General features: G+C 42.8%; 1 protein-coding gene across 2 annotated transcripts in view; it reads left to right on the top strand.

The window, feature by feature from the left end:
* The window catches only part of LOC145399074 (small conductance calcium-activated potassium channel protein-like), a 610,512-nt gene that overhangs the window by 570,336 nt on the left and 22,622 nt on the right, over positions 1–17,554 (top strand). For both annotated transcript variants that reach the window (XM_080271828.1, XM_080271829.1), the window contains exons 4-5: positions 10,418–10,672; positions 13,008–13,174. In XM_080271828.1, the coding sequence (XP_080127954.1) occupies positions 10,418–10,672; positions 13,008–13,174 (422 nt within the window). The remainder of the gene's footprint in view (positions 1–10,417; positions 10,673–13,007; positions 13,175–17,554) is intronic.

The raw sequence follows: 17,554 nt of genomic DNA, 5'->3' as shown, positions 1-17,554 counted from the left end.
ACACACACACACACACACACACACACACACACACACACACACACACACACACACACACAGTAAGGCCCTCCAGCTAATTTCCAAAGTGCACCCGGCTTATGTGCATCAGGGCGGGCCGAAGACACCCGTGGGGAGGAGAAAATAGCACAGCGGGGCGTCTCTGTTTAGCGTTGTTTTTTATGCGCGGGAAATTCGGAGGCAAATGCGAGACTATCCGAGATCTGGCGAGAGGATAAACGGAATTCTAATATCGTTTTATGTCACTCTTTATCTTAATGTATCTGTTTTTAGCACAATCTTAATCAGAATTGTTTGTTTCTCTTCAGTGGCCAATGTCTAATATTATTTTTCTTTTTTGCTACATATGTTTAGTGCTCTTGAGAAGACATAGCGAATTTTAACGTCTTTTTAGTTATTCTTTAATCTCTAATACACCACCTTATAGCATTATACGTATTCATTTTATACCGTAATGTTTTGTGTTAGATCTTTTTAACCCTATTTTTCCGGGTTAGTAGTCCATATTTGCTAGTACCAAAGAAAACAGATTTTCATTGTCTTCTAATTTCATTTTTTGTTCTTAATCAGGCAGGATTTGAGGACGCATGGGAAGCGTATGCCCCTTTATTTTCGGCAGAGTAGGGATTATGTGATATATTTTGAGAAATTTGGTAATGAGTCAGCATGAACTCAATCTTGTGGTAATTCCGCTTGGAATCACCCCTCCCCCTCCTTTTCCAATGTGCTGGATCTGGCCCTGTTACTGCTTCTCTGTTTTTGCTTCATCTGTATTCATTATCTGTACTCTGTTATTGTTGCGCATCTGTTGCTTAGCATTATTTGTTATTGTTACTATTACTTCGTCAGATGTAACGAAAAGACGAAGACGTCTTCTGCATATTTTGTTATTTTTTTATGTTTGTGCATGGTTGTTTTTAGCATTATCTCTGTTCCCTATTGGCATTTCTTCATCTGGTGGTAGTGCAAAGAGAAGAAGAACTCTGCTGTCCCATGTCTTCTTTGGTCTAAATTTTCCTTTGGTTTTAGCGTTGTCCTATATCTTCTTCGTGTTCCTTGTACTTAGAACTACGTCCGGTAAGCTTATGAGGGTAGAAGTAATGACAGGAGAAAGCATTGATGTAGTAAGGGAGAGAGAAACACAAGAAAAAGATGTAGACTGGAAATAGTTGTCTCACACACACACACACACACACACACACACACACACACACACACGTGTGTGTGTGTGTGTGTGTGTGTGTGTGTGTGTGTGTGTGTGTGTGTGTGTGTGTGTGCCCTAGCACGCGCGCTTGTGCATACAGTATGTACGAATATGTGCCCGAGCGCACGTTTGGGCGGGAAAAATGTGCATGTGTATGTGTAAATCAACTAAATGGTGGCAAGTGCATAAAAACATCAGTAACTGTAAGACAAACCGGTGTTCTCATATTACCAGCCCCAACTTTTCCAGTTACACAGATGGTTTTTCAAGGGTAACTACTGGTATGTGTAGGCCATTCCCGACTCGTTCTTTATACTCTATCCTCTAAATGACTACTGGAAACTGTAAAGCGTGAGAGGTTCCTGAAAACATGAAACTAAACACTTTGGTGGTGGGGCTACAAAGTGCAGTACAGTAGAGATGATGACCTACACTATTTAACTGTATATACTGCCTGCCGTCGCATCCTGTGAGGGGTAGCTTGAACAAAAAGACATCTTGGCGTTTCTGCACCTACTTACTATCAAGCATCCTTGCCATGACACACCACTCTTCCTTATAGCTACCCTCGCACCTTTCTCCCACCCACCTCACTCTCATACACCCACCGAGTTGATCCCTCACTCTCCAATCGCCCCAGATGACCATACCACCTCAAAGCGTTTGTCTTTGCTTTTCTCACAACAATTAACTTCCACGCTGCGATCTTCACGAGGCCTTTGATTTGTTCACTGTTCCCTCCATGTCACTTAACAGACACTTTTCCTTGCAATTCTCGTCTCGGTTAAGTGGTAAAATTTATGACTGAGCCACCCCGATAATGCACGAGAAGTCACCGGGTAATTGGCAAGTTGGGCACAGTTATGAACCACCGTGTTTATTGGTGGCATCACTCAATTTACTCAGTGCTGAAGTTATTAGTTGTTCCATTAAGGATTAGTTGTTCCATTAAGGATTGATGAGGTACCATGAAAGACTTAGGCTCGTATTTTCGTCTGTTGAGAATGCTCCCTTACAGCTTTTCCTAAGGGATTTATTTTGCTTATCACCTTACCGTCCTCTTCCGTGTTACTTAAATCCTTGCAGTATCGCCATTCTTTGCATGAGTACCGTAACGTACTGAAGTATATTAACGAGCCATCTCCAAAAGTAAATCGCTAAGGAAGTGATGTTTGGGAACTTCCTCAACCGACGAGAATACGAGCCTTGGACCCGCCCTCTCTTCACGTAGGAACCTCTTTAACACCGCTTCCTTAGCGATTTATTTTTGTACATATGAGATTAATCCCTTGAGTCGGGACAACGCTGGTATTCTATTCCAGGTAGCACCAGATGATTATGTGCAGCTGATGAGTGAGTATAAGAGCCAGAGGGTGTACGTGTAAATATTGTCACCACCAACCCTCTGATACTCTATACCACTCTACGCCAAATGATTTTATTCAATTAGGAGTGAGTGTAGGAGCCTGACTATTTTGATATTCTCTTCTTTATTATTAATGCAAAGTATATCCGATATAAAGAGATATAAGCAACATCTGCTTGTCTATCTGTCTTTAGCCAGACGCTTTAATCCCTTAAGGGGTGGCCACAAACAAATCGCTTCCATGTCGCCCTGTACCCTGCCATTTCGCTGCCCTCTCCCCAACTTACAACCCCCCCCCCTCTCATATGTCTATTTACTCCATCCCTCCATCTCTTTCTCGGTCCCCCCATCCCAAGTATGTGATATGTAGGTTAAATCGCTAAGGAAGTGGTGTTTGTCATCTTCCTAAGTCGACGGGAATATCGCACTTTGGGTGATATTCTCCTCCCTTTACGATTTACTTTACGTATTTACAGCAAACTGTTAACATGTACGAGGTATGTCACTTCTGTCTGTTAACTTGTATGTCACTTATATCTTTTTTTGTATATATCGACACCGATTGCGTAAATAACATAAACGAATATGTTAACGAACCAGATACAGAAATTCTTCGTTGAAAGAGGTGACAGTATGCCTCCTAAGCTGAACGAGAATACGCTCTTTGGTCTCACAGATAATGCTGGGAATTATGAAAGGGGTAATCAGAGTTATTGCAGTATATCCAGAGGTTCAGTTATCTACATTTCGTGTAATGGATGTTGATTATATTTAGCCCCCGTATGGTCGCGTCTTTTCTCATTTTATTGTAACTTGTAAAGCCAGACGACTGTATGTAGCAGAGTGAGTCATAGGAGCCAGAGAACTACCATTAACTCACTCATGGTCGAAACTAATCTGGTATTCGCTTTTAGCTAACGCCAAATTACTTTACTCAGTTATATCTGTGTCGGAAGAGACCCGAGCACGATATTAACCACCCGAGGAATATACAGTATATACAGTAATATGGGTGGCGTTTACCATGGAAAATTTATGTTAGAGGAATCAAGACTTCAGTGGATTTAGGCACAAAATCGTGGCAAAGTAAAAGAACTGCTGACCGAAATTGTGTCGTATCATCCTCCATTACGCTACAACCGTGTGGAGTAGCATTTTTTTTTTTTTTAACGTGTCCGACTCTGGGCAAAGGCTTCAGGCCTATTTGTCGGGGGCAGTGACCTATCCCAAGGCCCAGTAGCCCTCCTACGCCTCCACATGTCACCACTTCGGCGCTAACACCCGCCATCCATATTGAATACATGCTAGGGCTATCTCGTACAGGATTGGTGTATTGGTATTAGCGGGGGTATTTTTACATGTCGGCGGGTCATCAGGAAAGTCTGCTTTTAGGAAATTCAAATCCTTAAACTGTTCCCTGCCCCAGCCGGGATTCGATCCTGGGTTCGTTAGGACTGCAGGCCGCCTCCCTACCGATTCAGCCACCGCCTCCCCCATATAATATTATTGCTCTAGTTTTTAGTCAAATAAGTGTGAAATGTTTACATAATATTCTGAAATAATGCACTGGGCTCTGGGGATCGCATCACTGGGTTTTGGAAGTCATCTCTCTCCGTCTCGTTGTTGTTCTTAATGAAGTGTATTAGTATTTATGCCCGCAGTTGTACAGTATAATGTTCTCTAACTCAAAATTTTTCTCCTAAACTCCACACTATTATTCCAACTCTACAGAAGGATATGATATTAGCCTAACTCTACAGTCAGATACATTATTAACCCCTCTAACTCTGCGCTGTCATCCCATTTAACTCTGCGCTATCATTCCCTCTAACTATGCACTATTACTTCCTCTACCTCTGCTCTATTATTCCCCCTAACTCTGCACTATTACTCCCTCTAACTCTGCCCTATTACCCCCTCTAACTCACCACTGTTATCCCCTCTTAACTCTGCACTAATATTCCTCCTAACTCTGCACTAATATTCCTTCTAACTCTGCTCTAATATTCTCAACCCTGCACCAATATTCCCCCCAACTCTGCACTAATATTACCTCTATCTCTGCACTGATATTCCCTCTGACTCTACACTTTTCCTTTTCCTCTCCAGCTCTATGGCCAGAGTAAAAATTAGAAACTTTGCTCATCAGGAAGGCTTTTGTTGAAGGACAGGCAGAATACAAACGTGCCCTAATGAGTGGCTGTTTGTGACGTGACCCTGAGATATGAGGCAACACACCCCTGCCAGCCAACACACCTTTAAGGCAACACACCCCTGCCAGCCAACACACCTTTAAGGCAACACTCCCCTGCCAGCCAACACACCTTTGAGGCAACACTCCCCTGCCAGACAACACACCTTTGAGGCAACACACCCCTGCCAGCCAACACACCTTTAAGGCAACACTCCCCTGCCAGCCATCACACCTTTGAGGCAACACACCCCTGCCAGCCAACACACCTTTAAGGCAACACTCCCCTGCCAGCCAACACACCTTTGAGGCAACACTCCCCTGCCAGCCAACACACCTTTGAGGCAACACACCCCTGCCAGTCAACACACCTTTAAGGCAACACTCCCCTGCCAGCCAACACACCTTTGAGGCAACACTCCCCTGCCAGCCAACACACCTTTGAGGCAACACTCCCCTGCCAGCCAACACACCTTTGGGGCAACACACCCCTGCCAGACAACACACCTTTGAGGCAACACTCCCCTGCCAGCCAGCACACCTTTGAGGCAACACACCCCTGCCAGACAACACACCTTTGAGGCAACACACCCCTGCCAGCCAACACACCTTTGAGGCAACACACCCCTGCCAGCCAACACACCTTTGAGGCAACACACCCCTGCCAGCCAACACACCTTTGAGGCAACACACCCCTGCCAGACAACACACCTTTAAGGCAACACTCCCCTGCCAGCCAACACACCTTTGAGGCAACACACCCCTACCAGCCAACACACCTTTGAAGCAACACACCCCTGCCAGACAACACACCTTTGTATCAGCCTTTGTCTTTGTCCTTTGGGTTTCCTGTTTGATTTTTACCCTAGATATAATTCATTAGTTTTTGTCCTCGATTGTACCGTGTATTTTTACTCGACTTTAATTTTTTCGTCGTTGATTGATAACTTGGGCATTTTCTCTCTCTCTCTCTCTCTCTCTCTCTCTCTCTCTCTCTCTCTCTCTCTCTCTCTCTCTCTCTCTCTCTCTCGGATATAAGTACTCTTCATTTTTACATTTTTTTTTTATGTCTAAGACTATCATTCAAGATCTTTCCTTCAGCATTTCAGTTTATATTTTATTCCTGTACATTTTCCCAATATTCTTACATTATTTTTTATTAATATCCAGATTATTACCTTAGATTTTTATGTTCAAGATTTTTCCACAGATTCTTACCATCGATTATTACACTAGTCTTTTGGCTTTTTTTTTTTTTTAGTTTCTTTTCGTGCTGAGTTCTCGTTTTATTTTCCCATATTTTCCCACAAGCTGTTTTAGTACATTTTGTTCTTCGGGTTTTCTCGGATATTTCCTTTTTTTCGTCGTTTTTTTTTAGATTAGGCTATACCTCAGAAGTAAGTTTTCGATTACTATTTCTTCACTACAAATTCGTTATTTCTTAGATATCCACCCTTAGACTTTTTTTTTTTTTTTTTGTCCCCTCCTCCAGATTCTTCCTCCCCCTCCCCCCGGATTTTTTCCCCTGTGGGCGCCTGTGTAGATTAAGAGTTTCCTCCTCTGGCCTTCAACTACACGGCAGGACAACCAAGACGGAAAATTAGGGCCTGAAAATCCTGCGTGTCTAGTAAACAAAAAGACGCAGGCGAGTTTCAGAGGCAGCTTGGCGAGGTTTTACAGTTTCGTTTATCTAGAATGTGTGTGTGTGTGTGTGTGTGTGTGTGTGTGTGTGTGTGTGTGTGTGTGTGTGTGTGTGTGTGTGTGTGTGTGTGTGTGTTTGCGTGGGAATGTGTGTAACTGCTATTAATTGTTGTGTTTACAGGCAGTTAACCTTTGACATGTGTGCCCTTTCAGTGTCCTGCCAGGGTAATTGTTTGAGGGTGTGGGATGGTGGGTGAGGGTGAGGGTGTGGGATAGTGATTGAGGGTGTGGGATGATGTGTGAGGGTGAGGGTGTGGGATGGTGGGTGAGGGTGAGGGTGTGGGATGGTGGGTGAGGGTGTGGGATAGTGGGTGAGGGTGTGGGGGTGGTGGGTGAGGGTGTGTGATGGTGGGTGAGGGTGTGGAATGGTGGGTGAGGGCGAGGGTGTGGGATGCTGGGTAAGGGTGAGGGCGTGGGATGGTTGGTGAGGGTGAGGGTATGGGATGGTGGGTGAGGTTGAGAGTATGGGATGGTGGGTGAGAGTGAAGGTGTGAGATGGTGGGTGAGGGTGAGGGTGAGGGTGTGGGATGGTGGGTGCGGGTGAGGGTGTGGGATGGTGGGTGAGGGTGAGGGGGTGGGATGATGGGTGAGGGTGAGGGTGTGGGATGGTGGTGAGGGTGTGGGATGGTGGTGAGGGTGTGGGATGGTAGGTGAGGGTGTGGTATAGTGGGTGAGGGTGAGAGATGATGTGGCGCTTCTGACTTCACCCTCATCCCCAGCTGCCGAATAAGGGAGGTACCGACTAATCCCAAAAACCGTATTATTTTATATTATCAAGTTAGGAGACTGTTTTGCACATTTTCCTAAACTGATTATATATTTATTTTTACATTTGGCATGCTAATTTTGTGGTTTGTGAATTTTGTATACAGTATGTTAAAATTATCCTCTTTACTAGAATAAAGTAATATATATTTTGCTCATGCTGCCTCTAGATGATTTTGTTAAGCTCTGAAATGACTGTTTGTTGCCGCGGTGATTAAAAATTCCATTGATACTTTCGCTGCCGCATTTTTCTCTTTAAGCTGAGTAAAATGGCCCGAACGTAGGGAGAATAAAGTGTGCTTCATCGTACCAAATGGGTTAATGTTACGAAAATGAGAGACAAGGGATAATTTACGTCTGGTGTGGAAAATAAATCGCCAATTAGATCCTGCTAGGTAGACTCTGTAACCCTACTAACCCTCAGAGAATACGACCCTGAGGCAGAGTTGTTTTTTATCAGAGTGTGTGGGCCAAAATTTGCAGACATATAACAGACCAATAAATATTAATGAAAACGGTATGGTGATGGTGATGATGATGAAAAGGGACAGAAAAATAATTGTGGTAATGCGAGAAGAGGACTTTAATGGTGACTACTGTACAGTACTACTCATATTGATAAAAAAAAAATGCTCCCAGGAAAGAGGTAAAATTGCCACTGCGACCACTACACACAAACCAAAAAACAAATACATGACACCTGCACTAGAAAAGAAACCACGAGAGAGAGAGAGAGAGAGAGAGAGGTTCAAAGATAGAGAATGGAGGGTTTTGATTTTTTGTTTATTTTCATTTCATAGTCACATTATTCCTGTATTGGCGACCCCATTCCCTCTCTCTTCTTTCCCTACTTCTTTTCCTCGGTTCCTCCCTCTTCTGTTCATCCATCTTTCCTTCTCCTGCCCCCCTGTCTTCTTCTTTCCTTCCTACTGTACAATTTCTTCCTTACTGTTTGTACATTTTTATTTGTTTTCTTGTATTCAGGTGTCTAGTATCTCTCTCTCTCTCTCTCTCTCTCTCTCTCTCTCTCTCTCTCTCTCTCTCTCTCTCTCCAATCTACCAACCCTAACCATCATCCCTTCTGTCCTCCCTCCTCTCTCTTCCTCTTTCTTTCCCTCCTCTTATCCTTCTCTGCTTCTCCCTCTTTTTCTCCCTTTTCCTCTCCCTTCCCTCACCCCACCTCTGCCCCATGGATCATATTGGGGGATGTGTGTGCCTCCTCGCCCCATTCATCTTCACCGCCGCAATTACTCTCTCACCCACGCCCCTGCAGCCTCCGGAACCTTGGCATTCTCCTCATCCCTGTTCTCTTTCACACCCTTCCTCACTTACTTTCGCTCACAGCCGTTGCTGATGCTCAGTCATTCACTCACTCACACACAGCCACCCTTACCCACTCATTCAACAACACTTTCTCACTGTTATCCACCCTTAGTCACTCACTTATCCGTCTTTATTGACGTACTTACAGTCACCCTTAGCATCGTTACTTACCCACTCACAACCATCCTTTATTGCTTACCTTCCCACCCCATCCTTCCATCCTACCCCTCACGCACTCCTGTCGCCCCTTCCTGTTAACTGTATATGCACTCACCCACTCACAGTCACTCACTCACTCACTCACTCACTCACGGCCACCATTACTCTCTCACCCACAATCAGCCCTACTCGCAGCTGCCCTTAACCCTCTGTCGAACAGTAGTCTCCTTCAGTTGAGTAATATCGTCTGGAAAGTTGCCACTCGTCATAAAACAGCTCTGAGTCAGCGGTTAGCCACACACACACACACACACACACACACACACACACACACACACACACACACACACACACACACACACACACACACACACACACACACACACACACACACACACACACACACACACACACACACACACACACACACACACACACACACACACACACACACACACACACACACACACACACACACACACACACACACACACACACACACACACACACACACACACACACACACACACACACACACACACACACACACACACACACACACACACACACACACACACACACACACACACACACATCGATTGATAGATAAATAGATGGATGGATAGATGGATAGATATTGTATTGCGAGAGAGATTAAATAAAGAATTCTTGAGCGGGAGTGAAGCTGATGATGAATGATGAGGGTTGGAGTACCTCAAACCTGATTTACGCAGTGATGTGTTCTTCTCTTTAGTGAAGGGGAACCTCCATTAACTGGCTCAGAATTTTGCGAAGGTTCATGAGAGGCGAGGTAAGAACGTAAGTGTATTTAAGCACAAAGTGGTGTTTTGAGGGAGAATTTTGTGGAAGTCCATGAGCGGCGAGGTAAGATAGTGAGTGTATATAAATGTAAAGTGATATTTCGAGCGAGAATGGCTTGATGATAGGGTACAAGGTTTGCATTCTCGTAAGCGTAGGAAGGATTCTGTTACTTCTTCATTCCTGTATAATTCTGGACATGGAGCATTATTATTCCCTTGTCAGAGTTCAAGATGTACAAAAACCATACGATAGAATACCAAGGTGGAATGGGCAAACTAGACAGGCAAGAAATAAGTGTTATAGAGTCACCTAAGCTGACGAGAATACAGGTTCAGTGATAGAAAAGAAGTAAATTGTCAAGGAAGTCCAAGGTAGAGTGGACTGGGGAGGTAAACTTACTAGTCCTATGGTCACCCCGATACGGAATAGACGTGTGAGTAGGAAGGCTGCAAGAGGACTGCAAGGAGGTGTGCGTTTGTGCCCACATTTTCGTATGGATGATAGACTTTGGTAGGTCTACTTTTTAGGCATTACCATTTCCTGACCCTGCTTCTCACATGTAATAATGAAATGTTTAGGGTTCGGATGATGATGATGATGATGATAACTGGTACTATTTGGCATGCAATTTATAGATTCCAGATTCTTTAACTAATTCTCTCAGTCCAGAGGCGCCTCTGCGAGACGATTTTATTACAGCTAAGAAGAGACCCATCGTATGCATTTTAGAAACAAGTCTCCACTTCCCACTTCAGTAGAGGTCCTCGGGTTAGAAGAAATAAAATCTATCTCAGTTAATTTACTGGTATTATTCCTTTGTTTAAGCTTCAGTTTTGTTCTGTCTAACGTTCATGTTCCCTCTCCTCAGTTGTTCATGATCGACAACTGCGCGGACGACTGGCGGATAGCGATGACGTGGCAGAGGATCGGTCGAATAGCCATGGAACTGATCGTCTGCGCCGTCCATCCCATCCCGGGCACATACTACTTCAACTGGACCACCAAGTTATCCAACCGCAATGGTCAAGTGAAGTCCCACTGGGTGCCCATAGACATCACCCTCTCCCTTCCTATGTTTCTGCGGCTGTACCTCATATGCAGGGTCATGTTACTGCACTCCAAGGTTGGTGACAGACATATAGGCGGACAGGCAGTGTGCTCTTACCTAGCTGCTCTTAGTTGTTCATTTACAGGATTGAGTCATGCTCCTTATACCCTGTCCTCATTTACTACTTTATCATGTGATAAGCTTTGTATCAGATTGTCTATCTATCTATCTATTGCCAGACGCCCCAATCCCGTTTGGGGTGGCCACAAACAAATCGCCTCCACGTCGTCCTGTCCCCCGCCATTTCACTGCCCTGCTCCCAACTCACACACCCCTCGCTTTTGTTATTTTCCTAATACAGTAAGGGTATTACTCTGGTGACATTGTTCTGCCTTTTTTGCAAATTGTAGTAAAGGACAGACGTAGCTTGGTGCATTTTTTGCACATGAATGAAGCCAGTAGTGTTTGTACTTGTGAAAACTTCGATGATGATTTGCATTTTGTTAATAGGGATTGTATAAGGATTAATGCTAAAAAATACCCATCAGATTAATTTGTTTACGTGTCACTGTTACCGATAATGTCTGCGGAGGTTGTATTGAGATGAACTTTTAACAGGGTTGTTATTTTAGCAATATCAAATACATGCTCCTGGTAACTTGCAGATATCTTATGACAGTTCAGTTCTTTATAGTTAATTAGTCATGTCAGTTGTGATACCATTAACTTAGTGGTGTGTGAAGGAATGAACAATTTGGTTGTTGATTCGTGTGTGCTGTAGCCATTCCACAGTCATGTCGTAGCAACACCTCTTATTCATCACCATCTGTAGCCAGCATTCATCATCAGCAAGTATTTTACGTTTGCTTGGTATTTATAAATTGTTATATTATTTCTGTGCAAATTCGTTTCAAAAATAATTTCAGAGACCCCGCTCCCCAACGTCCATCGTATGAAATTATTATTCTCTCTCTCATTATTGCACAACGTAAATCTCGAATGCGCTACAGAAGAGTATCCCGATCCAGTACGGTTCTAACGCCGTCACTTAGGGTGACGTATTTCCTTATTTTTCTTGTTTCTTCTAGAAGATTTTATCAACTTGGGAAAACCTCTCGTACTGAATATATTAAACAAAGGCTGTAAACTGTACAACTATTTTAGGTCGACTGAACGTACCAAAAATATAATATATAATGCGTCACCACATTGAAATAGATAAGCCAATTTTTTCGCGGCTGTAGCCTCCACTCCCAACTCAGATTTCCCAAACCACCCCAGGAACCCTCCACTAAGAGCCCCAGGTTCCCCAACAGGCCAGAAATTGGTAGGGCAGCAACGAAGCCTCGACGGAACTGCTCTTGTAAGTGGCTACCCCCCCTATACCGGATGCCAGCCTCCGCCCCTCCTCTTATCTGCATCCGCCCTCATCCCTGTAAACCTTATCTCTACCTGGACGGCGGAAAAAAAAAAAATATTGGCAATTTTTCCAGTTTCTGTTTGACGCAACGTTGAGGAGTTTTTGTTGGTTTCCCAGCCTTTTTTTTTTTTCTTTCTTTCTTTCGCTGTCGAATTTCATCGTTCTTTTTAACCTATTCAGTCAGAGGAACAAACTTTTTTCTTGCTACCTTGGGGAGACCTGTCATAGTAAAGGAGTATAATGGAGACTGTTTCTAACCCCGTCACTGGGAGACAATTTCCATAGTTGAATAAAAATTCCTGGATGTGACAAAACTATAAAATACGCAATTATTTTGAGGAAGTTAAGACAAGAGCCGTTTCCCTGTTTGTTAATTATTTTTGTGGTTTTTTCCATTATAAAAAATAGTTTTACTGTCACATTTTTCAGCCGTCATCACCCTGTATGTTGCATTTAATAGCCGCTTCTGGGTCTGTTCATTTAATTTAAAACAATTCTCTAGGCCTGGCTTTGTTCCGCCACTTACTGTGTCAGCTTCGTTCACTCACCGTCATTATATCCCCTAACAATATGCACTGATAATGCGAGCTCCAGTCACCCTCTCCCCCCTACACACACACACACACACACACACACACACACACACACACACACACACACACACACACACACACACACACACACACACACACACACACACACACACACACACACACACACACACACACACACACACACACACACACACACACACACACACACCACTTCCCAACTTACCACTCCCTATCTGTACCTCATTTCCTGCACCTCGTTTCCTCCTTCCACCACCCCTTTCACTCTCCCCCACTCCATCCCACCATATCTCACCACTCCCTCAGTCCTCCCCTACTCCCGCTGTACCACCATCACTCGGTTCCCCATCCATCGTCCCCAGTTAGTCCCCACCACTCATCTCCCACTGCACCACACTGACCTGACCTTCCTCCACAGCTGTTCACTGACGCCTCCTCGCGCAGTATCGGAGCGCTCAACAGAATCAACTTCAACACGCGGTTTGTTCTCAAGACCCTGATGACCATTTGTCCCGGCACAGTGCTGCTAGTCTTCATGGTCTCGCTCTGGATTATAGCCTCGTGGACCTTGCGCCAGTGCGAGAGGTAAGCCACACGCACACACATGCACACACTTACACGTACCTGGGCACGCACATATGCACTACACACACTTACTGACTGGACATATACTTACACTGAATAGCATCATATACCTACGCACAGACATACACTTACAATTAATCGTTCACAATCAGCATATCCAAACAAGTACATGCATACAGTATAAGCTGAGGCACACACACACACACACACACACACACACACACACACACACACACACACACACACACACACACACACACACACACGTTGAGCTAACCTTGCTTTGCATATATAAGGGCAAGGCGAGCTGTCAAAATGCAAATAACCCCACATAAGTAAGAAATATTTGTAGATGAGGTGAAATTGCCAAGTACAGACGCCTTTCACACTGCGAGAGAGAGAGAGAGAGAGAGAGAGAGGCAGACAGACAGACAGACAATGTGAGAGACAGACAGACAGACAGACAGTGGGAGAATTTGAGAGACACAGACAAACAGACAATGAGAGAGAGAGAGAGAGAGAGAGAATCTTGTAATGTACGGAAGGGAATAATGTGCTCTACTTCTCTTTGTTCTGTTTGTAAAGATATGATTGCGTTAGTGAGGAAGGAGGGAAAGGAAAGAGACCCGTTGAGATTAAAATACTTTCAGAGTACATACACATGCATACTAACTAGCTAACACACACACACACACACACACACACACACACACACACACACACACGCACACGCACACACGTTGGTATCCATTCACAAGTAAACTTACACACACATAAACTATATAAATTCTTAATATATCATTCTTTTTTACCATTTATTCCTTGCAATAATATATCTTATAATATTTTCAAAGTTATAGCCTATATTTTACATATTTTTAATTACTGTACACATGACAATGGACAGAAGTAAAGTAAAATGATGAACATTATTGCCTGTCGTCAGTCAAAGCAGAAATCTTAACTGCCCATTTGCATAATTGATATATCTCATTACTATCTAATTACCTCCATGGTCAGTTGTATTATGTCATTGTAATTTAGGACTGTATTCTCGTCGTTTGAGGAGGCTCCCTAGCACCGTTTCCTTACCGATTTATTTCTGCGTATACCACGTTAGTATTCTCCTGTATGCAATGTATGTCGATAGTATAAGAGGTAAATTACATACAGGAGCATAGCAGGGTTTGATATGCAAAATGAATCGCTAAGGAAGAGGTGTTAGGAGGCTTTTTAAGTAGACTAGAATATGGGCCTTCAAAACGGGGTGATTCATAAGTCTTTTACCACTTTTATGGAACCTTTTGTGGGACCCAAGATATAGGATTGGTAACAGACTTCTGAATCACCCTGTGTATGCCTCACTATAAAGTCGTGTGCATTTTATAGTGTCCTAAGCAAGCCTAAGGTAGAACCACGCTTACCTAACACTAAAGAGTATACCACATAGAATATACCTCAGTGCTGCATCGTAAAGAGAGGCAGAGAAAGAGAGAAGAATGTTTCATATGAGCTGGGCTGAGACGGTGTTCTGCTCGAGGACTTTGATTTTTATTTATTTATTTTTTATTATTCTACTGTACTACAGTAATTATTATTTTTTTTTTTTTTGCCACAACGACGATTTTATTAGCTCTGGGGAGATCTGCATCAGTGGAGGAGCTTCATGAAGTTTCTTTCCATCACTGAGAGAGGGTCCCCGAAAGTTATCTAAAACGTTTGAAGTTAGCAAGAATAGACAAACTGAGTCCTCTTGTTAATAATAATAATATAATATAATAAAATAATAATAATAATAATAATAATAATGATAAATTCCTCTCATTTTCTGTCTCTCTGGTAGCTGCTGAAACAAACTGGAGACTGTTAAAAAATTCTTAACATTTTTATCTGTATCCGTTTTTGAGGCGACCCCATCTTCAGGAGCGTATTCATTTTTTTTTTTTTTTTTTTTTTTTTTTTTTTTTTTTTTGCCTCATTATCCTTGCCCCAAACTCATCAGTTCGGTAACCTGTTTTTTTTTAATGTAATTCTAGCCACATCTTTACGATTTTCTTAAGTTTAGAAGAAACTTTTCGAAAGGTGGGATGGCCTTCCACTGGCTCATACACTACAAAAGGTCTTTACTGTGGTTAATGAAATCTTTTAGAGGCGACAGACGTAAGCCAGTGGAATAAATCTTCAGATTCATCAGGTATTGGATGTATGCAAAATCTATTAGCATATACATTCGTTCACATTTTCCCAAATATTAAAGGTTGTAGAGTCGTTCCTAAGTAGTCAAAGTACTACTATTATTTTGCTCATAATTTCAGTCCCCTCCCCATCCATTCCTCTTAACATTCAGGGCGGGGATGATTACCTACTCGAAGCCCCACCTCGTTCACCCCTAGATACGCCCATGTAACTTCCACATGTACTCATAAAGAAGCCATTGGAGGATGCCTCGTTCAGTTTGCATAGACAATGGTTTGATTCTTATTATTTCACAAAGAGCTGCATTCTAGTTGTCCTAAGAGATTTCGTAACACCTTTTCCACAGCTAATAATTTTACCTGTTACACCTTAATGTCACCTTGTATGCTACTAATGCAAATTTCGTCCATATCAGAAAGATACATATACAATACAATGCTAAGGTGTAATATGTAAAGTAATTAACAGTTGAAGAGCCACGAGATTTCCAGTGTCATGACAATACACTAAATTCCATACAGTATACTAGTGAAAGTCGAAGCCGAAGACTTTGTTATTAATCTGTTCATAATGTGTTTTACATTTTTTTTTTTTTTTTTAATAGAAAGGTTGGTACAATTTCATGTGGATGTAAATATATCTGTGAAAAAGTAGGTCGCTTCTGCCGAAGTGCTATTGTCTCCAGTGTGCTTCATGCAGTTTGATTAGAATATATAAAGATGTCATACACTAAATTATATCAATAGTTCACAACATTTATCCAAAGAACACATAAAAAGCCCACTAGAACTCCCAGTATGGAGGAAAAACATGCATGATGCTGTTATCCCAGAATTCTAAGTGCCAGGACTGGAAGTGTGTGGTGGTGACAAGTGTCGATGATGGCAAAGGTAGTTTCCTATAGTTTGGCTGCAGCACGACGCAACCCTTCGCCACCTGCCACCACCACCATCCTTCAAACTTCAGCATTCTGGGCCAAATAACAATCCTAGAACTTATCCAGTAGACAACTAATATTAATCCCCTTGATTGTGACGATTTTTATATCATTTTTTTCTACCAGCAGACAAGATTTTACTTAGCTTGGGAGAGACTTGTCGAGTTGATGAGATTAGATATATCTTTCACCACCCGAGGTCAACTCTAAGCTAAATATAATCGTCTGGAGGTAGAAAGAATAAACCAGTAAAAAGTGTCACCGAATTCAAGGGGTTAAACAAAAAAATTAAGTCTAGACCTAGCTAATTAGAAGTACCACATGATAACTAATTTTGACCAAACGTGATGTACTTCAGCCCTTGTGATCTCGCCTGTTCCCCCAGCCAAATTTTGATCTAATCTTGTCTTATCCTTGCAGAAAAGTCAAAGCCAGTGGAGATCACATTTCACAGTCGGGCCTCCGTACATTACCGTGTTACCTGAAAGTAGTCTATTCGTAGTTTTAAGTTTTTTATTTCAGTAGTTTTGTGAATGGCATACTACTACCACCACCACTTACAACTCTCCTCATAGTACCTTCCTTAGTTGATAAAGTTTTTTCTAATACTGCCTACTAGATACCTTTTGTTCCCAATAGACTATGGCTTTTATTCTAGTTCTAGTTTCTGAATCATTGGTATTATTCTCTTTTTCTACCATGTACGATCTCCCCCGCAGCACAGTAGCCCCAACGCTCACACTGGCGACTCATTGCTAAGTTCCGCGACAGACTGCATTCGAAAATTTTTATCATGTTCATTGGTCAGGCAGAACTGTAAAATCTTTTAAAGCTTATTGGGAAAAAAAAATGGAAGCAGCATATATCAAATTGTTCTGCAAAGAGAGTATGCTTGATACTTCATGCTACTGGCCCAGTCAGTGATAATTTTCGAAGACAGTCTCTTTTCAGTCCATTTCTTGATCAGTTCTAAGCATGCAGTAAGCAGTGTATCAACACTGCATTACTTGTATCCTGAATAACTTAAATTAGTAGTTCATATATCTTCCACAAATTTGTGTCCGTGTCCTCTTACCGAAGTTTACCAGTTGAGGCAGAGACGTGTCTTGAAGTGAAGGAGTAGAAGTTCAGTGTCCTAGCCCCCTTCCCCCCCACTCCCTCATTTCTCTCTTAATGTTTGTATGAGGGCCCCGCCGGTCACTGCCCCCACCCAGGCGTGGGCGGTGGCCAGTGAGGGAGTCTTTGCT

This window comes from Coenobita brevimanus, chromosome 47 (assembly GCF_032717465.1).
Source record: "Coenobita brevimanus isolate Jiangsu-jjx chromosome 47, ASM3271746v2, whole genome shotgun sequence".
In the NCBI taxonomy this organism is placed as follows: Eukaryota; Metazoa; Arthropoda; class Malacostraca; order Decapoda; family Coenobitidae; genus Coenobita; species Coenobita brevimanus.
The sequence above is the reverse complement of the archived record's forward strand: the minus strand, read 5'-3'. Positions and strand labels throughout refer to the sequence as shown.